Source organism: Necator americanus, chromosome X (assembly GCF_031761385.1).
Source record: "Necator americanus strain Aroian chromosome X, whole genome shotgun sequence".
Taxonomy (NCBI): Eukaryota; Metazoa; Nematoda; class Chromadorea; order Rhabditida; family Ancylostomatidae; genus Necator; species Necator americanus.
The window spans coordinates 7,079,765-7,105,305 of record NC_087376.1 but is presented as its reverse complement, the minus strand read 5'-3'; the positions used below and the strand labels follow the sequence as shown (position 1 = coordinate 7,105,305).

Below are 25,541 nucleotides of genomic sequence, written 5' to 3'. Positions count from 1 at the left end.
GCGGAATTGCAAAGTGACAATAATTCCTTAAACTGCTTCTTTAAATAAGATCCTCATAAGTGGGTAGAGAAACTTTCAGGGAACAAATAAGGATACACCTTTTCTCTGTTCTTTCATCCAGGACATTCGCTTTATATCTAGATGTAAGATCAATTATTCCACAGTGGTTTAATTTATCCGAAAACTAACAAACTAGCTTTATAACTCTATTTCACGATCTTAATTTTCAGTGGACAAACATTTTTATTTCATGTTTATTTTTCCGTAAGAAGCAAAAACTACGGAAATTTGATGTAGTAAATGGGCCGGTTTTTTTTTCTTCCAACATATATCCTAAGTAGGACATTGAGCATTGGAAAAAACATCATCGCATCGTCGCACAGTAAAATGGTTCGTTGCCGCCCAAGACCAACTAAGCTTCTCATTTTTCTAAAGTCGCTAACTTGGTCCTAAATTTGTCAAGGAGGATAAAGGCATGAGTGACTTCACACATTTGTTGGGTCCTATATGCCATTTTATAGGCCGCATTCATGGTCATAAACGTCCACGATTTTGATATCCGGAAGATTTGACACATCGCAAAGGAATTCATCAAGTCAAACCTCTTTTGTCCTTATCCTCATTTGTACTATTTTACTGGATTCTAATCACTTTTCTCTCTGTGACAACAATTAGCGGTTGATAGAAGCTGTAGAAGTCATGGTCAGCTCAAAATTAACACGGAATTCATATGAATTATTCTTTCGCTTAATTTTATTACTGAATAAAAGAGAAAAAAATCGTATTATTTGAAAAGTTTAAATAAAAGAATCCTGTGAAAAGACTCACCTTGCAGATAAGTAGTAACAGTACGAATAACATAATAGCGAATACTACACAGAATACTAAGGCGAATGCGACGCCTTCTCCTTGTCTGTCCTTGTTTGCTAACAAATTATAAGCTTCATTATAAGTTGTACCATTTTCGTTATCCATGCGAAATCCTTGAAAGAAAATAAGAGAAAATTTTTATTTAAAGGCACTATATCATGAAATTAACGGTTTTGGTAAGAATAAAAACGAATAAAGGTGTAGTTAATCAGATTGAGTGTAACCATACTCAAAGTCCGTAAACAAGAAAAAGAAAGAAGAAAGAAGAACGTTGCCCTAATCCCAACGAGAAACAGCCCCTAGTTGGATCTGTGTTCCCTACGATGCAACTTTTAACGCGATAGAAAACGAGCAACTTTGTGACGATACGAAACTATCCGCAATCTCATTAAAATAACTCAAATAAACAGCAGAAGCTGCTTCGCATGGGCGGTAGGATAGCGTTGTGGATTACTGTCGTTCCATCGCCCGTAATAAGTTGCGTCGTTGCGTGCACGCAATGCTTTTTCGTACATTTTTCTTCTTTGATTACTAAATGAAATTGAGCATGATCAAGCTCATATTCGTAATCTACACTCCTACATCTATCAATATTCGTTATAGGATCCAACCGTCGTCAATTTCATGATATCCTGCTCCTAATACTATATTGCAACGAAGGATTTTCATTTCACAGAATTCTCTGGAAGGCGTTAAAGGCATCACTCCACGAATCTGAGCTGGTACGGATTTCAATTGGAGTATTCGTATACGGGATCGTAGATTATGGAGAGGGTGTGATTCCGTCCATTTCTTCCTAATTGCCGTAAAGAAACGTGTAAGACGTCCACACTTTAATTAAACATCAAGAAGAGATAATTAGATTGTGTACAAAGGAAAGTGAATTATCCTAGAAATTGGAAATACCAGATAATTGACAACAAAACTAAGTGTAATTGTAAAATTCAGCAACACATCAAAAGAAAACGATAGAAACTATGATGTAATTCTATTAGAAGAATTACAGAAGCGATGAGAGAAAGAATTTGATTAATCGAGATTTTTGAGGATGAAAAGCGAGCATAAGAAGGAATAACAGAGTGTAAAAAAATACGACTAAAAAAAACTAGAAAAAAAAAGATTAAACGAAAACCCAGCCTTTCTGTCAAAGGAGTCAAGGGAAATGAGTGTTTCACATATATCTACTCACTTATATTTATATTTACAGTCATATATGTCCACAATTTAGAGTAGAACTGCGTTGACTAAAAGAGAAAATATTTTCTGTATCTTACTTTGAATAAGCAGACAAAAAAACTCTCTAATAATATGTTAATGAAATAAATACTGAGTTAAAAAGTAGGGTAAATTGTAAACTAAATAGTAGTAAATTAAGAATTTGTTATAATTAACACACTTAAAAACAGAACCAAATATAATGAAAAGATCATTTGAAAAGAAAAAACACACAAAGAAAAAAATTCATTCATCAAAGCTTCTTTGTATGAATACGAGAGAAAATTTTGTTTGCAGGTAAATAGAAAAAATCATAAAAGAATGAAAATAATGATTAAACTTGAAATTTGGAATTCTAGCGCATGAATCCATCGTTTTATCGAATTTCAAGGAATGGAAGGGGTTCATTTTACTATCGCTCGCTATAATGCTCGTTGTTTCAGACATGCAACAGGTAGCGTGGCCACATGCTTACATGGAGCCATTTCGAAAAAAAAAACTCCAGCAAACGACTTCTTTCGATTTATTGCCTTTCTCGGAAGCGGATGTAGCGGAGTTCGAAAGAGGTTCCTCTGTGGTAGGATAGATCGGAGGTATGAATCCGACTTAGTTTCAACCAAACTTTTCATCCAATGGGAGTCCATAAATTCATGCCAGTCTTACTTGGGAGGGTAAAAATACTTACTTAACTCCCCAAAACCGACTTACTCACCCCGTAAGCTATTGTGATGCTATATGCGCGTTTATAAACCTCATACGAATTCTATTAGACTGAGACATTGATAACTTCCGCCCAGGTACATGGTACATGTTATCTTATTGTTGCCAACAATGGGTTGCCCAAGCATGGAATTTTTGTTATCGCCACGCATGGAGAAGTTTGGTTAGTCTTTAGACATCAGTTTAGTGTAGTGGTTGTTGCGTTTAACTTTTTATTCACCTTAAAAATGGAGATTCAAAAAAAGTGCACTTACATCATGTGATGCTTTGGGAGTTTGAAGAAGGTAACAGTGTTGTGGCCAGGGCTCAAAAACATACAGTGTGTGTTGTGAAGGAGTTTGTATAGTAACCGAACAGACGGTTAGAAATTGGTTTGTCAAATTCCTTTCGGGATTGTGGCTTTGAAAGAAAAACTAAGAGGGGTCGACCTTCAGGCTCCGACGGCGAAATTCTGAAGTCAACATCGGAACGAAATCCACGTCAAACAAGGAGAGTTAGCAGAGAAGCTCAATATGTCGCACTCTTGCTGACACGTAGAGAAATGTATGAAATGAAAAACGAAACGAAACTCATTTATGACTCAATTTATAGTAATAAGTTGAAGTCGAACGTGCTAGCGCCTCACCATAGGGACGGATCAACACCGTGCACTTTATCCATTATCCACTTTATCACCTTTGTCGAGTACAAATTCAGAGGAAATGAGAAAGAGGTAGACGTGACGTTATAATTCTAAAGTCGAGGATGATTTAAAAATAAGCCTAAAAAATGGAAAAGATACTTAAATACCCAAATACGTACTAAATAATCTTTTACTACCTGATTTCTACATTTTCATTCTCCTCCTTTTTCTCCTTTTTTCTTCTGGCAAAAGAGTGCTGATTATTATAATAACTCAAAGAGCAACCACACAGTCAGGAAAATGATTGGGTGACCTCAATATAAAAGCTTTGTTTGGTTGTTTCACTTGTGACATTTTTCCTGTCCAGGTCGATGTTTTTGCATCATTTTCGAATCGTATATGCATAGAAGTGAAGGTGGATCCAATATCTGGGAGACGTTCTTATTTTTAAGTGCAAAAATAAACCTCCAAAGGGTATAAGCCAGTATTTGCTACAACTAGACTTTATTAACTTTCTGCTTTATCAATATGTTCAATGATTCCACCTTTTTCTTTCTTTTTGAGATTCGTCAAGAGGAAAACAGTAAAATATTTGAGAATTTCCAGAAAAAAAGACTTTGAGTTTGAGTAGTCTGCTGGCAATTTCACTTCTTTTTTAAAATCTTAATCTGACATTCCAAACCTGGAAATCTGCTTCTGCTCCTCAAGCAATGCATGAAAAATCGGATACGAGCTCTGCTAGAAAAAACCTTAGTTTCATTTTCGATAGAGTAATCGACCTACAGATATGGTTCGTGAAAGCTCAATGAGGTTCTAGCGTACCTTACATGGCTTAACGGACCTAAATTCCGGTCTGCTCCCAGTATCAGAATTTTGCTTCTGATGTTCAGTTCACTTCTCTCCATTACTAAAATCCCTGATCTCCACGCGTGGGATCCGTTGTTAGTTCGTTCATTATGTGGTAAATGGAGTTGATTCCACGAGTCCTTGTCAATTTATTGAGAACGATTTAAAGTGGGAGAATAACTGTCGAAACAACTATCTTTATTACCTCAGGAAAGAACTATCCGCCTTTTCCTTTGAATCGTGCAAATATTAGGATAAAGTGCGCACATGACTATTTTCCTAGCCTTTTTACACTTTCGTATTAGTTACGCCAAACAAATGAATGAATACTGTATGCTCATGAGTTGGTATACTAGTTCGCTTCGGTACTATGCTTTCTGCCCTACACATATTTAACGATGTAACACAGTAAGATGTTCGAAACAACCAGCAATAAATCGAAATACATATTAAAGGCAGCATACCAGGAATCTGAGGTGGTGCGGATTTCAGGTGGAGTATCCGTACACGGGGCCGTAGATTAATGAGACCGTGTTGGTTCAGCTCATCTCTCCCTGCAGCACTACAAACAGCCGGCCCCTGAATTCTGTTTTGTACAATGCCTTCTATTGCAGCGCGCCACCATTGCACGCGTAACGTCCCTTACTGCCTATCGGGGCAGTCCGAATTGATTTTCGACGAATTGCAGAGCGGAGGCGGCGCAAGGGGTGGAGCGTTGCAATAGATGGCGTCGTACAAAAAAGCATTCTGGACGCGGCTGTTTGCAGTGATGGAGGTAGAGATGAGCGGAATTACCCCGTCTGCATAATCTACGACCACGTATACGGATACTCCACCTGAAATCCGCACCACCTCAGATTCGTGTTATGCTGCCTTTAAAGACTTCCATCTAAATTACGCACAGTAAACACGTCAGAATTAATCCAACTCTACGCAGTGCCGATTACCTTACTTACTGTTACTCAACTTGTTACTCAATAGACCCTAACCATTTTTAGATCATGAAAAAGAAAGCGTGTAAGAAAAATGTATTTAGCAACAACCCGTAACCAGTAAATAAATATCTAGTCAACTTATTTACCGATAACTATGGCGATAACATGATAACAAGTCGGCCATTTGATTGAAATTATTCGACCATGAATATTCGTCAGAAATTATACTTCCTCATTAAGACACAGTTGACAACGCTTACTCACCTCCCGTCGTTATATTAAATTATGTTTGATGAGGGCTCGAAAACTATGGCTAACCTTGTATTGTGCACTTTTCAACTAGATGTAACAAAAAAGCAAGGATTTGACGACAGAGGAATGTGAAATTGAGATTATGCAGCAGAGTATAGAACATACGAAAATTTGAAGCAGCTGGAGAAGTGCGCTTTATGGAAAATTCGATTTGTAGCTTTTATTTGATCAAGACGAGCCAAGAAATGAGAAAGAGCCGAATTTGAGGGAAGCCGTTGTTGAAAAAGAAAATCAGAAGCGGGATATAAAATTAAAACTTCCCACTAATTTGGAATCTCTCCGTAAAATACATCATTATGACTCCGGAATGAAGGTTTAACTTACGATCCTGTCTCATGAATCTGAGATCTTAGAGCGTAGAAAAGTTCTTCGGACAAATGCCCAAAGTCCACAAATGAGAGGAAAAGGATCAGTGGACTGCGATCACAAACTTCACTAGCCCTATATCTAAAACTCTGTGGCTTTTGATTTATGGGGAGAAGCGGTATAGTTGAGGATAGCGATCAAGGTGGGACCATCACGAATTGCATCGTCTGGTGCTAGCAAGTGTCCACCTTGATTCTAAGCGCTAAGCTCCACCGCAACGCTTCGAGCGCAACCGTTTACGTAAATTGTATCAAGCTCCATGTCGTTTTAACTCGACTATAAAACGTGTTGTGATTCGTTGTTGTGGCACGAGGTCGTCGGCTACGTCAATATTTCAATCAGATGAAGTAAGCACTAGCCGATATGCTGTTAATGGTTATGGAAGATGTCTGGATGCTTTCTGTAGGGTGTTGAGGTGTTTGAGAATATAAATCATTAATGGCTCTAAATTTCCAGGTTTTCTTTTTTGACTTTCTAATTCTAGTTTTCTGACGAAGGTGATAACACCAAAAAGATAACTGTGAGTAGGGATCAATACCTATTTTGACCACTCCCCATGCTATGCAATTAAACCTACTTAAAATTTAGAAATGTAGAACGTGCACGGTCAGCTAAAATATTGCAATTACATATGTAATTTTCGTAATCTTACGGGAAAGTTGATTAGTAAGAGGGCACGTAATTTTATTATATGATTTAAAGGCAGCATACCACGAATCTGGGGTGGCACGGATTTCAGGTGGAGTATCCGTATACGGGGTCGTAGATTATGGAGACAGGGTTCCGCTCATCTCTCCCCGAATCATTGCAAGCAGCCGGCCCCTGAATGTTGTTTTGTACGATGCCTTCTACTGCAGCGCGCCACCCTTACACGCGAAGTGTCCCTTTCTGCCTATCGGGGCAGTCCGAATTGATTTTCAACGAATCGCAAGGCGGAGGCGGGGCAAAGGGTGGAGCGTTGCAATAGATTGGATATTGCTACTTTATGGGCCAGATTTACAGACAATGTTTTTTCCTGGCTACTCGACGAGACTCTTGCTGCTGTCCTGTACATGTTACCTATAACAAATTTTTTCATTTTGCTGGGATGCGCTGAAAGATAGTGGATTAAGATGTTTTTGCTACTGGGTTTTCGGTACCACTTAGTCTTACATATTCCATTCCGCAAGTAAATGTGCACAATCAAGAAAGCCAATCCACTATCCCAGCAAAATGAAAAAATCTGTTATAGGTAACATGTACAGGACAGCAGCAAGAGTCTCGTCGAGTAGCCAGGAAAAAACATGGTCTGTAAATCTGGCCCATAAAGTATATCCAATGGGTACCCAACTAGAGATGGTGCTACCCGGCAAGCACGACATCCCTCTCGTAGATCCAACGTAGTGGATAGCCCAGAAAAGATCCCTTTCTGTTTACCTTATACATCTGGTGATATGAGCAGAGCGGTACGGGGCTGTCTACGAAAAGCTGGTCTAGAGAATGACGTGAGGGTTGTGGAAATATCTCCAGCGAACCTCAAGAGTCAGCTGGTGCGTAATCGTGCGTATGATCGGCTCTGCACAGCTCCCAACTGCGTGGTTTGCCCGTATGGCAAAGAGGGTGATTGCATGGTATCAGGAGTAGTTGTATCGTATCACGTGCAGGTTGTGCAGTGACGAATATATAGGGGAAACGGGACGTCCTCTGTGTATTAGGGTCAAGGAGCATCTAGATGGATTCGTAAAATCTAAAACCTTCACCCCACTTGCACACCGTAGAATGTACCATCCAAACTCCGAAGTAGAGGTAGAAGTTTGCATATTATCCTGCGAGTCCGAGATCACAGCACGCAGAACACAAGAGGCCTTTTGGATAACCGCCAAAAGTCCAAAAATGAACAAGAAGGATGAGTGCATTGCTATCACAAACGAGTTATCCCCATATCAAGACCTGTGCGGGTTTTGATCTACGTTCCGTGAGGTCCCTATATAAAACCCTTGTGACTCATAGTAGTGGTACGTGATGGTATGTTGCGTTACCAGGACTAGCTAACGAGGTAAGCACTAACCAATGTGTTGCTGTTTGAATTTGCATATCGTCTGGATGCTTTCTGTAAGGTGATGAGGCGCTTGAGAGGATAAATCACTAATGGCTTTGATTTTTCCAGGCTCTGACGAAGGCAATAGCGCCGAAACGTTAACCGTAGTTTAATAAAGAAAAAAAAATTAATAAATCAATAACACTCTTGGCTACAGCTCAGGAAAATCAATTTAAAACTACGTTTCAACATGCCGAGATTCGAAGACAGTTCGAACATGGGCGATATTTATATAGTCTTAACAAAGTCCTTTTCCATCAGTTGCCTCGTTTGTTTTGCCGATTGGATGCCATTAAAATCTTAGTTTGTACGGATTCAATTTCTTTTCCATTTTTTAAGTAATTATGTATGGTTATCATTAATAAAATCCTAAAATCTGCTTTTGGGGAGGACTAAATATGTACAGTAACACAAGAAAAAATTGGACAGAAATCCAACTAATGCAAACTGAAAGCTTAGAGGAAATGCTCGGGAATCAAGGGAGCCTCTGAACCAAGGAAAAAATATTCTCTTCGTACATATTACCACTCTGAATGGTAGGAATCGTGCATAATTACACAAAAAATTGTGAAAGAAGTTAAATCCTTAGAAATTATTATCTTAGAAGTGATTTTAAAAGATAAAAAAAAAACAAAACTAATGGAAAAGCACTTTTCTTAGACAATATACACCTATTCATGTACTACTGTGCCCACCTTCATCGAAGATGCATCGCGTTGTATTGTTACAACACATTTTACGCCGACTATAACTCGTGTTTATTTCCCGCTCTGACGTCAAAACTTAGAAATACACGAAGAACAAAAAAAAAATCTCCATTTGAACACTGCAACATTCATGATCAATCATTGTCCTATATTTCTTAGAAAGAATATGCTGTTTCCTATGTTCCAGTGTTGAAGTCTTCCTTCAGAGATGTCAGAAAATATTCCAGGATTAGCTCTTTCGAATGGAATCAAAATCACCGTGAAATAGTGGCGTACACGTTTTCTCGGGACGGGTATATAATAGTTTTAATTTGTGATTGACAGAAAGTCGGAACATTCAGATACTCCTAACGTTAACTCGATTTAGGATTATGAAAAGAAAAACAAGTTAAAATAAAGTCAAAAGATAAATCAGAACAGAGTCTATGATTCTTCCAGGAAAAGAAATCTTTGAGTTAACATGTATGGGATCTTGTATGCAAACACACCGTTCTTTTTAAAGCTTCATCTAGATTGTCCTGGAAAAAACGTAGATACTATCAAATAAAATTGTACTATTTGAATTTACTAAGATTGTACTTCTATGGCATTTTTTTACGGTTATGTTCAGAAACACAAGTCTACGTCATTATAATTTTTGAATTCTGGTGATATTTTCGCAAATAGCAAGTTCAATTTTAATTCAAACCTCATTCCGATGTGAGATTCAGAGTATTATTTGTCTTTCACTACAGTTTTTTCGAGAAAAAAAAACAAGTAGTAATAGTAAACAAGCAAAGCATGCAATAGTTCATTAGAACAGTTACCAGTTGATAAATACTTATTTAATTGTTTTAAATTCAATTAAATTTCGAATAGCAGTCTAATTTAGGAAATCTATAAATAAAGTCATCGGATCAGCAGTTGTCCTGCTGTGAACTCATAATTATGAACGCATTATTTATTACTATTAGGGTAGAATTTCTGTGAAGTTAGAACTTCAAGAAAAATTAGGAATTTTAGAATTAGATTTATGGCTTTTTTTCAATTATAGAAGAGAAATAAAATAAAGTTGATATGTCGAAAGAAAAAACTGCAAATCCTAATTTAAGTAGAGAACGAATATAATGTTTGGACATATGAAATTCATCACATTTAATTCCAACAGCATGTAGGATATAGAAGAAGCAATTTGAAAAAAATAACATTTGAAATAATTGACTTTGTTTGCGCGCCTACTCTAAAATAAAATAATTTATGGGTGGGACGTATGTGAGAGATGAAAAATAGGATCACTAATTGGAAGATGCTCGTAACTCAATCAAAACATGCTTGATTTCTGATCATGCTCGGTTTGTGACTTTGAGTTTTTGCTTTGAAAACAAACAACCTCTAAGGTTTTTCGAGTGAATAAATCTTGGGGAAAAAACAGAACTTTTTTTTACTACGTGAAATGATCCTGAAAAAATAACACGAAGACTTCTGAACGTAAGTAACAATGAACAAAAATCTGACGTGATATTTCACTTCTATTATAATAACGAGTAGTTTACTCACTATTAATTCATGTTATTCATAAAGTGAATGGGAAGTAAAGAAGAAATCCGTAATAGAATATCAATAACAAATTAACATTCTAAAAATTAACATCTGTATCCACGGAAATTACAGTAGGAGATAGCTCAGACGTCCTCGAAATAGTGGTGAGGTGTAACTACGTCAGTAAAGCTACAAAACGAATTCTGATAACAAATTCTATTAATATGCATTCGTTCGCATGGAATTACGAGAAAATTCTCGGAATACTTCGCGTATTTTTACGCGTTTCTATATTCTATGAAGTCTAATAAAACAGACATTTAATGTTTAGAGCTTTGCTCCATTATTCTATTGTTTTTTTCCATAACAATTCCAGTTAATATGGTGTAATGTTTGATTGAGTCATTTGAGAGAACGTAAAGGAAATATAATCGCTTATGATGTTGCAGTATTTGTTTGAAAAAAAAGGAATTAAAATGGTACATGGGTTGTTCTCACATAAATTTCAGTAAGATTATGGTAGAAAAGGCAGATGAATAATAAATGATAAGAGACATTGTGTTTTCATTTCTCATCGAGAAATAAGGGACAAAAGTCGATGGGAAACGATAATTGAAAAATACGGTGGGAAAAATGATTGCAACTTTGCGTGACATACTGAAAATCAAAGCGTATGCTTTAGTTTTTGTAAATCTTAACGGTAAAGGATAGGCTGATAATGTGAGTGCAACCGAGGCAACGGCTGAGGATTGGCTCCGCCCATAACCTCAAGGCATCTATCTCCTTAATGAATCTCAAATAAAATATAAAGGTGTTGATTTTTGCAAGGAATTAGTTCCAGACCCTTTTCTTCATATATATTTTTGATCGGACAAGTTATAGAAGGTTACAAGGCCACATTATATGGATGTGTTATTAAATAGAGGGCGTCAGCCACAAAAAATTTCCATCTTTCTCCGAATATTTTAGTAGTTTTCATTCCTATTGTTTCTGTAATTTGATTTCTCTTCTTTCTTGCCTTCTGCTTTTTCGAGCTATTTATTCCTTTTTAATTTCTTAATCTTTCAAAAAAATCATTTTCAATTGAAAATATACCACAGAGCACATATGTATAACCTAGAAAAATAACGTGTTACGAAAGAAAACGCTAGGAGAAATAAGTTTTCTATCTATGGGAAATCTTTTTCTTTTTTTCCCGAAATTACGATATTTCCGCTAATGAACGCAGCAAATTGTTAGAACAATAAAAACGAGTCTATAGAAGAAACATATTTGTATTCAAATGGAGAAAGTAATTGATTGAATTATCGAGAAAGTGTTCAGAGAAAATTCCGACGTGCGGTTCTTTCCACCTTTATGGCTCGCCATGCAGTTTATACTTATTACGCACATCGAACGCACGAAACAATTACCCAGAAATCAGAACCATCAAGAGCACCAAGGGTAGTTTATTAGTTTAATCAATTTATCTTTACAACTGCACGATTGATAGCTCTATTGAGAATGTAATGCTTACATCCATGCAACTAGAAATTTCACCTAGTTTAATCCACAAAAAATATTATTTAAATATCTGGATCCTCATCTCCACAAAAATCTTCTCCGGTCATTTAGCAGCGATTCCCAATGGCTTTGACGCGTACTTATTAAGACTTTCCACTTCCAAAATCTCAGGATTGAAAATTATGTTAAGACAAAATTTGTTTTTGTACATGTGCAGTAGGCAGCAAATTGAAGAAAAAAATCTCTTTATTCCACCTCAGAAAGGCAATAACCGAAACATGTTTGTCCCATTGGATGAAAAAATAATCGACGCATAGAGCTTTTTTGATATAATACATACAGAGTGCCTTTTGAAAAAAAAAGGAAAATCTCAAATAGAGTGAAGATAAAGCAGAAATCGACTGCAGAAGCCAAAAGACTAGAAATGGAAGAATTACACAAGAGGGTTGAACCCGCGCAGTGAGTGTACCGGATAAACTGCTAACCACTACACTACGCTGATATAGAAATAAATAAGACACAAAAGCAGTGAAGGAAGAAAGTGCTCCTCATGACAAAAAAAAACGGCAAAATAAATGAGACGGCATGAGGAGACAATAGAATTTGATTCAACGAGACAAACAAATGGATGGACACAGAGTGCAGTGAATGAGCATAGGAAATAGCAACAAAAAACATTGCCATTGAACACTTATATGCTGCTCGAAACAAAACAAAAATAAACAACAAAATCTGAGAATCCAAAAAAAAGGCAAAAGAAATACGAATATGACAATCTGCAGTGTGCACAGAAAGAGAAAAGAGACGTTGCGCGCACTGACAAATCATTACATGGTGTTTTGCTCAGAAGATTGTCCAGGAATGAGAGCATTTGTTACAGCGGTCGGACGGCCACTCGCTGATAGCGCACGAATTTGGCGACCACCATCATATGCTGTAGATGAGGAGTCAGAACGGAGCTGAAGATCGTGGAGCGACTTTGTGACCTAAAGTTTTGGATTGAGTTACTGTAAAAACAATCTACATCTGCACACACAGAAGAACAATGAAAATATAAGTACTTGTTAATTAAATAGGGAAAACATCTTGGAATGAGTACTAGAACACCTTTCATAAATTTCTAAAGACACGCTATCTTGTAAAACTCGTATGTCAGAAAGTAGTTTAGAAAAAAAGACGAAATGTAAGGTTGTTAAATCCTTGTAAAATTTTTGGAACGATGGTAGGGATTATGACTTGTACTAATGTTTCATAAAAAAAAAAACTAATAGACTGCTCAAAATGTTCTTCCCATAAAAAAGTTCCCGAAAAGATACCTTCTTGGAGTCTAAATCACGGAAATACGAAATATGCGCGTACGTGTTTCACTGCAATTCGTAATCGTTGAGGTTTCTGGAACGCATTTTGGCCTATACAATGACTTTCGTTGGGGTAGTCGATGACCAAGTCAGTGTTTTTATCCTCCCAGACAAGTCCCGAACCAATTTATCGACCCCAAGGACTGAAAAGCTTGGTTTGCACTAGTGCGGTTTCGAACCATCGACTGTGTGGCTACAATAGACCACTAACCGACTTCGCCACACTTGATCCACTTCCTTAAAGGTAGTATACCACGAATCTGAGGTGGTACGGATTTCAGGGGGAGTATCCCTATACGGGGTCGTAGATTATGGAGATGGGGGTAGTTCCGCTCGTCTCTCTTTGCATCACTGCAAACAGCCGGCCATTGAATGCTCTTTTGTACGATGTCTTCTATTGGCGCGCGCCAACCTTGCACGCGTAGCGTCCATTACTGCCTATCGGGGCAGTCCGAATTGATTTTCGACTAATCGCATGGCGAAGGCGGCGCAAGGGGTGGAGCGTTGCAACAGATGGCGTCGTACAAAACAGCATTCTGGAGGCGGCTGTTTGCAGTGATGCAGGGAGAGATGAGCGGAACCATCTCCGTCTCCATAATCTACGACCCCGTATACGTATACTCCACCTGAAATCCGCACCACTTCAGATTCGTGGTATGGTGCCTTTAACAGTGCGAGGTACACCTATTACAAAACTTTATGAGGAAAACTGAAGATCTGAGAAGAATATGATTGCTACTGTATCAAATTCAGAAAGTTTTTTTTTAATTGCAAAGAGGAACGAAAGAATGCGGGAGAAAATAATGCTCGAGCAATCGGTGACATGTCCAATTAGTGAGTTGAGTATCTGCAGTCGAGTACGTATTTTTCAGGAGACCAATAGAAAGATCAAACTGGTCGCCAGTTCAAAAACAAGGCAAACATTGTCGAGTCAAAACTACCTGAAGCCCGGTATAGTTGCGTAATTGGTTCAGCCCGAAGTGGAACGGTGGAACCTGCGAGGACGCTCGCTTGCTGCAAGCTCAAAGGTCCCAAGTCGCAGTCGCTAGCTCCGCGCCCCACTTCGGGCGCAACGGTTTACGCAGCTACACCGGGTTTCAGGTTTTCGTTTTGATCCAACTGCGACAAGATGCACTTTTTTTTCTCCAAAAAGGAAATGCACATATGTAACGAAAAAAAAAAGAAAAAGAAAGGAAGAAATACCGATTATGAAACGAACCTTACACTTCCCGCACTCAGCATTTCCATGACAATAAGGACATTTCGAATGCTTGCCATTGAGCTGCGCAGACTGTAATCAAATCATCCTATAACAGTAAGTAATTGTGAAAAGTAAAGTAAAGAAAGAAGCCACAAAGTTGAAAAAGCCAAATGACAGCACAGTATCAAACACTACACTTCAAAAAAGCACTTGACACTACGCAATCAATTTATATGAAAATTGTTAGTGGTTCTGTTATTTCAAACTAAACAACGAACACAATCCACAACAAGAAAGTGTTTAATGAGTCAAGAACTTACATAAAACAATGTTAACCTACTAAAAACAACGTACAGTTCGCATTGGTAATACCAATAAATTTTGTCCCATTTTCTCCTACACATCATACTACAATATATGGAGCGTGATAATTACCACAATTTGGGCTGTAGCATATTTCACCACGGACACGTGACAGGAACCATTTCTCTCAAAACGTTTTCTTCGTGTGCTGGTTTCATGTACAGTCTTATGTTGACCGCAAGAACTATTTTTTTTAACTATTCCTCAAAGAAAATCCTTAGATTTTACGCTAACGAGAGAATGTTACTACATACTTTGATCGATTAGTACTGGTTTTGATGTCAAAGCTGTCAGAGTGTTTTGCCCATAAAATGTATATCGCTAGCAGGATGTTGAATAACAAAAACACAGCTAGCATTTCCACGCCTCACCATTACTAAGAAGCGTCGTGAGGGAAATATCCCAATCATTATCGGTATGCTGTGCAGATACAAAAGTACACACGCAAGACCGCAGCGAAATCCGAAATCGGCCAAAGGAGTCAAAAAAATGACAAAACTAATTTTTTTATGCAACGAAATGCTGCATAGCCGCAGACCACCATGCACGAGGTTGTTGTATACGTGTTTGGGTTGCAGTGGTCTTTTTTGATATCTACTCGAAAATTTTATAGAAAAGTGATGTTGACAAATAGAGAGATAAAGAGAGGGAAAATCACCGTCAATGTTGTAAGAGACAATTATCTAAATCTGAAGAGATGGAAAAGTAGGATGTTAGGACGCGTGTGACCCGTCTAGACATCATGTGCGTCCATTAACATTGGTTAGTTGTTTCTACCCAGCAGTTTCACCTAGGGCGTAGCCATAGTTAACGAATCGCAGCTCACATCACTCGACACCAGTAAGAAGTAAAAGACCAAAAGACGACCAAAGATCGATCGAGGTTATCTTATTTTTACAGATTTTGTGGGACCGAGTACAATTTCTCAGCGTATATAGATGAAAGCCCACACAAATTAACTGGAAAAAGTGAAGTTGTTAGTAAGAATCTCATTAAAAATCTCTCCACCATATCATTGTGGAATTATTAAGTTTTACAAACAATCGTTAACTGAATCAGAAACTCTAATATTGTTATGTTATTGTTAGGGTGTAAGCCCCGGTTTAGGATTTGAAAAATGTGAGTATGGGAAAGGCGAAAGAAACAAGCACTAGATAAATTGGCGCATAATGTGATGGAAAGCATAAAATAAGCAAGGCGTAGAAGAACGAAAGAGATATCTAAAGATCACTCACTTTGTGCATACTGAATTCACGGAAAGACGGTTGAAGGCACATCACTAAATACGCTGACAATTAATGGGGGTTTGAAGCAAAAATTCTTCAGATTTTCTTGTAGAAGATATGGGGCTCGCAAATATAGAGTAGTAATGAAGCCGGCTATTTACCTAGCATATATTATAATTAGTCAATCATGTGCAGGAAAAGCTACATTAGAAGATCAGCGAAAATACTGTGACGCACGAGGGAACGGAGCAACGCATCTTCCCGGAGCGAGGGCGTCACCACTATGTAGAGGCAGGTATCACGAAATCTACATACTTTGGAAACCTAATGGAAAATATAGAGTTCGAAGGCCTGGATTACGAATACGAGAATTAGCCTCGCTCAATTTCCCCTAGTCGTCTTAAAAAGGCATAGGAAGCACTTCAGTTCCTACGAACTACGTTCTACGTGAGCCTACTGGTTTTACTTGATCAGGTTGCCGAGGAGAACTCACTGATTCCGGATCGCTCGCTCCATGTGATGCGTGCTCGGGGTGGTGCTGTCCAACTTATCGCGTGGGAACGAACGCCTTTTCCCATACTTTTGTTTAAAAAAAAAGAACGATTAGAGGAATTGAACGAGGCCATGCTCATATTCGTAATACAGACCCCGAACACAATATTTTCCATCAGGTCTCCGCACTACGCCAGTTTCGTGATACCCTGCCTTTGAGAAACACCATAATTCCTTTTCCTTTAACCGACCAACACTTTAAAACTTCCACTTTAAAAGCTCGAAAGAGTTTCGATAATCCTCGTCTTAAACGTACAGGTATGGCGTATGAAATCGAACGTTAGAACGAATTGTGTTAACAATTGACTCAATTGTAACAATATAATGAAGGGACAACAATGAAAAGGACTCATTTACCATTTTCAATCATGAAAGCTTGATGGGCATACTATTGGATTCAAGTTTGCGTATTATTTCATTTCGCGAGAAAACTTGTGAAAGGCGGCGCAGTCAGAGCTCGGTGACTCTGCTCCATTACGCAGACTGTGAGGAAACACGAAACTGCTTCCTCACATCTAGTATTCAAGATTTCTCAAAATGGCTGTATTTTGTAAAAGACTGCTCCCATAGACATTGAGAACAGAGAGAAATCAAAGTTCTGGATGGATAACAAGCGAATGAAGAAGAAATATACACTGGCATATTGCTAGTAAATAAAACAATTGTACATAGTGAACGGAAAGAACATTTAAAAAAACACTAACCTTGCGTTTGAATAGACGGCTGAAAAACCCGGCACTACTTGAGCCGTTCTTTTTGTCGAGTTGCATTTGACCATCAGGACGTAGACTTGGCACCAAACTGCCGTCTTCCTCGAAAAACACGTTTAGCTCTTGAAAGCACTCTGTTTCGATCATCTGAAAATAGCACAATTTCTTCAACTCAATGTATGCATACATGTAAATGCATTACTGCAAGAGAAATTATTTGGAAAAAAAAAACATCAATTTGTTACCAGCTTCAGCAAACAATATATGAAAGAATATATTTCACTACGACAATTTATTATACCAAAAATAATAATAACAGTAAAGAAGCATTAGCCTTCGAACATAAATCTGTACAACCAATAGAGGTCCTAAATATCACAGTGTCTCCCTATTTGTACAACAATTTCGCTGTTTTAACGTTGCCACAAATCCATGTCCAAACGTTTCAACAGTACTTGAAGGCACATCTATTGCCACTGAGTGCACTCTAATTCTCTTGAATGCCTTATAAGACAATAATATCGTGAAGGTCTTGCATCCAAGACTAATGGTCTCAAAGCAAAACTTTCCTTTATTTGATTAATAACGGTACTGTTTGATTAAAATAAAAAACATATCCAAGAATAGTTAACTATCAAGAATTAAATGTTTTCTCAACCCTCAAAAAAGATTAAAAAGAGAGCAGTTTGGACCACGAAACCACGAACAAAAAAAAAGACATAATTAAATCGACAAATTAATGGCCAAAGCATCAATGATCAAACCGAATACACTATCAAGTACAGAATATTCCCTCGCAATTGTCAAACCTTACACATGTAGCTTGCACCAATGTTATCTGGGTTAGATTTGCTCATGAATCAGGAGGGAAAAAAATTCTGAATTAGCTATGAACAGTCAGTGTTCACCGTTTCGGTCTGACAGCAAGGACCGTTATTAGGAGTAAAATTTAGACCAAATGACGCTGATATAAGGTAAAAAACAAGCATTCAGCCATTCCAATGAGTAGCGTTTGTTCGAAACTCCCAACTTTAAATGAACCCAAGTATTATAAGAAATAAATACCTCATTTTGCCATGGGATGCTAACACAGCCAGTATTAAATTTTCCGTAGAACTGTGTATCATTAGCATCTAAGCGAACTCCTTTAACCGTACTAAATTGTTCAATGTCTAGCACATCTTTCGCATAGACAGCACGTGGATCCGGGCAGAACGGTGGGGTGACCTGAACGAAATGCGCATTAGATGAAATTTATGAGCAGTGTACAGAACAACAATCAGTGAAGTATTCGAAATTACAGCATCATTAAGAGTGTGTAATATATCTCGCAGTGGTATATCTGTGTTAGCGTAAAACGAGAAGAAAGAGTTACAAGGATGCACCCACCTTCCCGGCTTCCATTTTCTTCCAAGGCACGGGTTCACGGCCTGTGTTAGGATCAGCGGTGTTAAAGAAAGGATGTGCTCGAATTTCTTCGGCGCCTTCTTCAGGTTTGCTTACTCGACGGCACCCAAGGCGAAATGACGGTTCTTTGTGAAGAAGTCCTCTGAAGAATAAAACGCTGTTCTAAAGCAATGACTAGAGCAGAAATTAGTAGAATGTTGGACATGACCAGACGATATTTTTGTTAGCATATGTCCACGTTTCTCAGAGGTTTTCTTTGAAAGATCAAGATGACGAAGAATGGGGACGAGGATTAATTAACAAAGAAAAAGAAACAGAAGTGAACACGAAGCGAAAAAGAGCATCGTACATATCAAAACAAAAAGGCATGCAGATAATATTCGAATAGATATCTTACCGACAAAGAGTACGGGCAGCCTCGCTAAATTTATCCGAATATTTTTCTTGGTCCTCTCGTACTCTTCTTTCAACTTCCTCTCTTTTAACCTTCTCTTTGCGCTGACGGAACGGTGCCTGGAAGTAATAATTTATTTGGCCAGAAGTCGTAGCAAAAACTCCAAAGTATTGTCTCAACTAACTTTGCCCTCAATCATTTCATAAATGAGGCAACCAAGTCCCCACCAATCGACTCCATATGAATATCGTTCGTTTTTCACAATTTCAGGAGCTTAAGAATTTTATCACATTCAATTATAGGATATATGTAAGGAAAAAAACTCACCCATATACCCTACCGTTCCCACCCTTCCTTTAATGGGCTCATTGTCTTTCAATTCAACAGCTAAGCCGAGATCAGAAATTCGTACATGACCTGAAATGCGGGGACTGACGATGAATAAGTGACTAGAAGAGAACGTTTCTAATTTTTCTGTCTAAACAGTGGAAAATATTCTGAAATACCACTGGTAGTCCTGATTAAGTGTTCGTTAAGACTAGTTTGACATAAACGGAAAGGAATAAAGAAAATATGCGAATTCCAACTCGAAGCAAAGAAGACTACTCACCAAAATCATCTAATAAGATATTTTCAGGTTTGAGATCGCGGTACAATATCCGTTCTTTGTGCAAGTGTTGGAGGCCAAGGGTTATCTCAGCAGCGTAGAACTGCACACGTTTCTCATCAAAACCGCCAGGCATTAGATTATAGAGATGAAATTTGAGATCCCCTGAAACCACACAACAATAGTGTAACTGTCATGAAAGAAAGTAAAGGACTACGAATTACCTCCATTCATCAATGTAAGCACGAGACAAAGAGCATCTTTCGTTTCATACGCGTAGGCAAGACTTACCTACAAATCACTGAGTTAGTAAGAACGCGACGTCTAGTAATTTGAAAAGGATGGTTGCAAAAAGTAGTAGACTTTAAACGACAAAGTTGGTCGGACCCGCATACATGTGACAGTCGGAGCCGGTGCTCTGACCCGGTTTATTTTTGGACGGTTGGCGAAAGAACCTCCTGCACTTTCAGACGGTTGGCAAAAGGATCCTCATCCATGAGAAGCACTGCACCCCATGAACTAGACCCCTTCACATAAGGAGGGCCCTGCTCTTTCCTATCCCACTTATGCGGATCTGATTCACAGTAGTAAGCTATCTCTTATTAAAGGACAAAGAACTCTGTCGAAGACTACGGGGAGAGTAAAGGTTTTGAACAGTATGAAAATGAAATGTTCATGGTCCCACGGTCTCCTCAGCCCTGAGAATTTGTAACTATCACCAGCATTTGCATCAAAAAGAAAACCCTTTATAATCATTGTGGATCGACACATGTTTTTATACAAATGGAAATTTGCAGGAAAAAGACCATGGCTGCAATAACCATTACGATGAAATATGCATGGACTTGGACCATGGACAAAAGTGCGAAAGTATGCGCTAACGTACATGAAATTATCAGTGATATATCAAGTGTTGTAAGGAGTCTACTGTAAACAATAGATATAAAAAGTTGAAGTAGCACACTGATAGATAGAAAGATACGACTAATTCAGAAAGGATAGAAAATTATTTAACGATGAAAAAGTATGCTTTGATTTCTTGCAAGAACGACGGTGAACAGTGGTGAGCAATTTATCGTGCCAAAAGACATTTCACGATTTATAGGCAGCTGCAGCTGTAGCAGAAAATAGAGGACAAAATACATGCATATATATTCTGTGCATGAACAAAAAAGATAGGAACCCTCTTTGAGATGCTTCTATTTTAGACTCAATCTTCGTCGAGAAACAAAAGTCACGCTAAGCTATAGAAGAATCGAAAAAAAAGTAATTACCACGAAAGGAGAATTAATTCGTTGCAAGATTTGTTTCTCGTTCAGACTTAAAGTTTCGGCGTGTCTTTTTTTAACTCTTTTCTTCTCCAGCTTCTTCAGCGCATACATTTTTCCAGAAGCACGGACCTAAAAAACGTTTTAGAAATTGAGAATGTACATGATAGAACAAGTTGCCTATTTCTCTTCTGCCAGGATACTGTCCCCGGAGATGAGATGCCGTGACAAATGTATCCGCAGAGAAATCCTTGACTGCACTTCTGATGAGAATTCCACAAAGTAGTTGCATTCACGCAGGTAAGCGATGAATTTGCCATGTGAGCATATCTTTCATTTGTTATCCAACACCACTCATTACTTACAATATTTCAACGAATTGCTCGCTGACATATGTCCGCCATACCCATTAATTTCCTGATTAGGGACAACGTTCGTTACCCAGGAAATGTGAAGAAAACTAAATTTAAAATGACAAGCTCACCTGGCATGCACATACTTCGCCGAATCCACCTTTCCCAAGGACTCTGTAAAGCCTAAATGTATGCTTGTCAACAGGACGCTTTTCCAACCATTTCCATTGCAAGTAACGATAGAAGAGGACGGAATCGAGAAACTGCTTGAACGGTTCGTCAGCAAGATAACCACGAACCAATCTAAACTGGGAATAACGAAGACTCATTCTCCGAAGTAAAGAACAGATATGTGAAAATACTCAGAAAATAACAAAAATCAGATTAAAAAACATGCTCAATCAGAAGTTCTCGGGAAAAAGCAACAACAGGAATATCTTCGCAGATTTTCGATTACACTCTCTAAAATGATCAACAAAAAAAAAGAGATTTCACCTTCGAGAAGAGCTCATTATTTATAATCATCTGCTCAAAGATACATCATATTTAAGATGCAAGGCATCAATGGACAGAAAAATCAAATAATTAAAAGTTCTACACCCTCCCAAATGCACCGGTTTTCAAATGCTGGCCCTAATTAACTTCCAGAAAAGACCACATTTCAATGAGCAAGACTTTTAAGCGACGAGGAACTTGAGGTGTAATCGTGCAGTCTATATTCTTTAGAAGCTGAACAACAGTTATAGTTATGGTCGAGTGAAATGGATGAGAGATACTTTCATCTCGGATTGCAAGAACAAAGACATCGAGAACACTGTTAACTTCTACAACTACTACTCTGTAGTTACATTTGTTGGAAAGAAGTTATGGAGACCGTTTAATCCCCAGTTTCTCTGGATCAATAAAACTGGAATAAAACGAACTAAAGGTGTAATGTATTCTACATTTAGAATACATTATGAGGAACAGAAGGAGAAGAAGCAAGAGAGAACAATGATTGCTGGCTAAACTGTAAAAAAGAAAGAGAAACGGACAACAATAATTCAACAATCGAGATAATTCAATTCTATGAACAAAATAAACGAACTTGTACGCATCTGCGAAGATATCAGTTCGTGGCTCTTGGTCTTGTGTGGCTGAATCAGCAGCAGCAAGAACAGAAGCGACAACATTTTCAGGCAAGAAGGAACACCACGGATTGTGATCGTGTTGTGAAGACTAAAAATCGTGGAATTTGTTGTTGATATTCGAAAAGATCTTTTCCTATAGTAATAACATACAGATGGGGTATCACCGCCAGGGGCAAGAAGGCTAGCAATAGCTCGAGCAAGTTCCCGTCGACATTGGCCGTCATCGTCGGAGGTTTCATATTCCTCGACCTGTTAAATGAGTTGATCCAAGTAAATCATTAATATAATGGGATAGAAACTACTACCTTATTCAAGAACACACATGACTGATAGTACTGATGGTTGGTCGTCTCGCAAAAATCATGAAAAAGCAACTTTCCAATCGGTTGCTTTTCCACAATGTAGGAGTAGCTGCAAAACACTCTATAAATACACTTATGCAAGATAAGACTTTTATTCCTAGTATTAGCACGAAATGAAGGTACTTGTATGAAACAAGATCACTACCGTTACAATCATTGCCACTTCAACTCCTTATTTTGTTTTAAGGGGACATTTCGAGGTCGCTTACGAAGACCACAGTCGAAATGGTCGTTCCAGCTGTCTGATAACGTTGAACGAGTGCACATGCAATATGTTGAGGGTATGTGGGGCGCAAAACATCGAATGGCATAGAACAACCGCGGCTTATTAGCAAGTATTTATACCGTAACATATGCCTACTTCACCAGATGATCGAAGATAACGGTATAATGAAAGAAAGAAGAAGAAAAACGCGATATAGAAAGTATTCTACTGTAACGAAATTGGTGAGCACTGAAGTACATGGTAAGATGAGTTAGTGCGATTTGAGAAAGATTATTACCGGAATCGAAATAAAGTGATGTCGTTAATGTACCTGACATCGATTTCGGAGCGTAACGGCAAACATTCTGTGTAGTGGGGAAACTGAAGATAATTCTTCCATTTTTTGCTCTTTCCCTTCTTCTGACCGCCACCTACAAAAGTTGAACGAGTCAGTCCGAGGAAGAAAAACGCCACTGGAAGTGCTAAGTAAGCAATTATCGGACAAAATGCAAACAAGCACAACGAAACCGGGAAATTCTACAGAAGACGGTAAACACTTGCAATAGCACGGAACGGGGTGAAAACAAGCTGACAGGCACACACACACACAAACACATAATACGTACGATGAATAACTCACTCTCTCTGGCCTTTATATAAACAGTGTTCGCGACGATGTTCTCGATCTCCATGCCGTGCGTTCAGGATGGTCGGGCCGAGCAAAACGGACAGGAGCACGAGAAAAAAGTATGATCAGAAGGAAAAGAGAGAGGGAGGGAAAGAGGGTTGATCAGACAAGCCGATGCATCGCGCGCACTGCTCAACACACCATCTTTTTCCCTACAATTTCTCTCTCTGACTCTGTCTGTGTCTCGTCTCGTCAGCGATCGATATTAGCTGGCCGAGGCAGCGCACACTGAGTGTGAGGAGGAGGAGGGCACAACGCCCGTTGGCAATACGCCCAAAAGGTCCCCCCGTCCCTCCGAGCTCAGCCCCCGCCCTCCGTCCACTCGCACCTCGATTTATCAAACCCTCACATCAACGAACATCCAAGTATGTCGCGTGCTGCAGCAGCTGGTCGTCACCGACCATCACTCAACCTCCGGCCACAACCTCTCCCAGGCATTCACGAACCACACATCACTGGTCCTCCTTTGCTCTGGAACTGTACTTCTCCGGCATCTCATCTCTGCGTCTCTGCATGCGGCTATGGCCGGCAGGACCTCATTCGGACGTAGCTTGGTCAATGAGACACATCCAGTTCAAGAAGAGTTCCGAACCCACCGAATTATGTTTGAAACGCAAGCGAACTTCTCCTATTCGAATTAGTCTATTATCCGAACTATTTGGTTTTTGTATAGGCGTTCCACTCTTTCATTCCGGCACATCATGGTATCTTTTATGATTGTGAAATAAGTTGAACCCTCTAATCTATCGTCTATCTCTAGTCTACTGTTGTTCAAGCATAGATTTGCTGACAAAGACTATATTGTCTTTATGATTCATGTGTTTATCAGGGACCTCCCTTACACTGCTGAATAATCGCCGCCTCATGTGGTACACTTTTGTCTGCATCTCTATGATTTTAATCTGTGTAAATTGACGCGATCATTTGACCGAGCACACCTGGGAGTCCGCCTAAAAACCATTTTCTATTGTTTCAGATGGGACTGGGGATCTCAGCGATTAGCATGAAATCTCCCGTCGCTTGGCCTTTTTGATATTTCTAATTCACAGTTCATTCTTACCAGCCCCACATCTGTTTCAAGTGCAATTCATTGTATAGAGTCTTGCTAACTGAACGAATAATACATGTGCACAACGTCTATAACGTCAGCTGTAAATTGGTGCCTAATAAATAATGAAGGGGAACAGTCAATAAACATTCCTGCACGATAAAGCAGTTGGTGAGGTGAGAGACAAAAATTCATTGTTGATTCCTCTTCACCTTTCCCCTCACGTTTCGACGTAATAAGACCTTCAAGCATGCGATTTCACACAAACTGATACAGGTTCCATTGATAAATTTGAATGTTGTACAGATGATTTTCGCGTTCCTTTTCTGTCACTTGATGTTTGTGTTGGCGGAACTCTCATTGTTTGCATTTCCTAAAGCTTTATTTGTAGTGAAGAGTGAGTGAGTCGATGGAAATGCTCACATCTTGTCCACTCGATGCTGTATGTGTTTGTTTACCAGTTAAGGATGTTCGCCTTTCGTTTGACGTGCATAACAGTCTGTGACTGGAAAAGCATCCCGGCTATTCGTACTTTCAATCCTGCTCATAATTCCTCACCTTTAAAGGCATCACCCCACGAATCTGAGGTGGTGCAGATTTCAGGTGGAGTATTCGTATACGGGATGGGAGACTACGGAGAGGGAGGTGATTCCGTCCATTTATTGCTAATTGCCATAAAAAACGGCCCGGAAGATGCGGCGCCGCACAAGACTGGCGCGCTCCAATCGAACCTCTTTTACAAAATGGTGCGCCAAAACGAATGAAGCCGTATCTTCCGAGCCGTTTTTTACGGCAATCAGGAAGAAATGGACGGAATCACCCTCCTCCTCGTAGTCTCCCATCCTTTATACGAATACTCCACCTGAAATCTGCACCGCCGCAGATTCGTGGGGTGATGTCTTTAACTACGTCGTTTCTCTTTTCGCTCTGTGCTTCTATTTCTATTTATTTATTTCTACGTATATACAATTTCAGGTA

The 25,541-nt window shown here is 38.8% G+C and overlaps 1 protein-coding gene across 3 annotated transcripts; it reads right to left on the bottom strand.

Moving 5' to 3' along the window:
• Nucleotides 1-12,518: 12,518 nt before the first annotated feature.
• On the bottom strand, nucleotides 12,519-23,519 carry RB195_021690 (uncharacterized protein; the record flags this gene model as incomplete). 3 transcript variants are annotated; one of them, XM_013449016.2, is made up of 17 exons in its annotated part: nucleotides 12,519-12,677; nucleotides 14,269-14,340; nucleotides 17,096-17,248; nucleotides 18,167-18,328; nucleotides 18,491-18,650; nucleotides 18,906-19,021; nucleotides 19,087-19,175; nucleotides 19,230-19,319; nucleotides 19,513-19,674; nucleotides 19,734-19,800; nucleotides 20,784-20,909; nucleotides 21,262-21,433; nucleotides 22,218-22,348; nucleotides 22,411-22,509; nucleotides 22,566-22,671; nucleotides 23,159-23,258; nucleotides 23,468-23,519. In XM_013449016.2, the coding sequence occupies 17 exons, from the start codon at nucleotides 23,517-23,519 to the stop codon at nucleotides 12,519-12,521; spliced, it is 2,016 nt and encodes a 671-aa protein (XP_013304470.2). The 3 variants fall into 3 exon arrangements, with proteins under 3 accessions (XP_013304470.2, XP_064064439.1, XP_064064438.1); XM_064208557.1 differs by lacking the exons at nucleotides 12,519-12,677; nucleotides 14,269-14,340 and adding an exon at nucleotides 15,890-15,892; XM_064208558.1 differs by lacking the exons at nucleotides 17,096-17,248; nucleotides 18,167-18,328; nucleotides 18,491-18,650; ... (10 more) ...; nucleotides 23,159-23,258; nucleotides 23,468-23,519 and adding an exon at nucleotides 15,849-15,857.
• Between the last annotated feature and the right edge of the window lie 2,022 nt (nucleotides 23,520-25,541).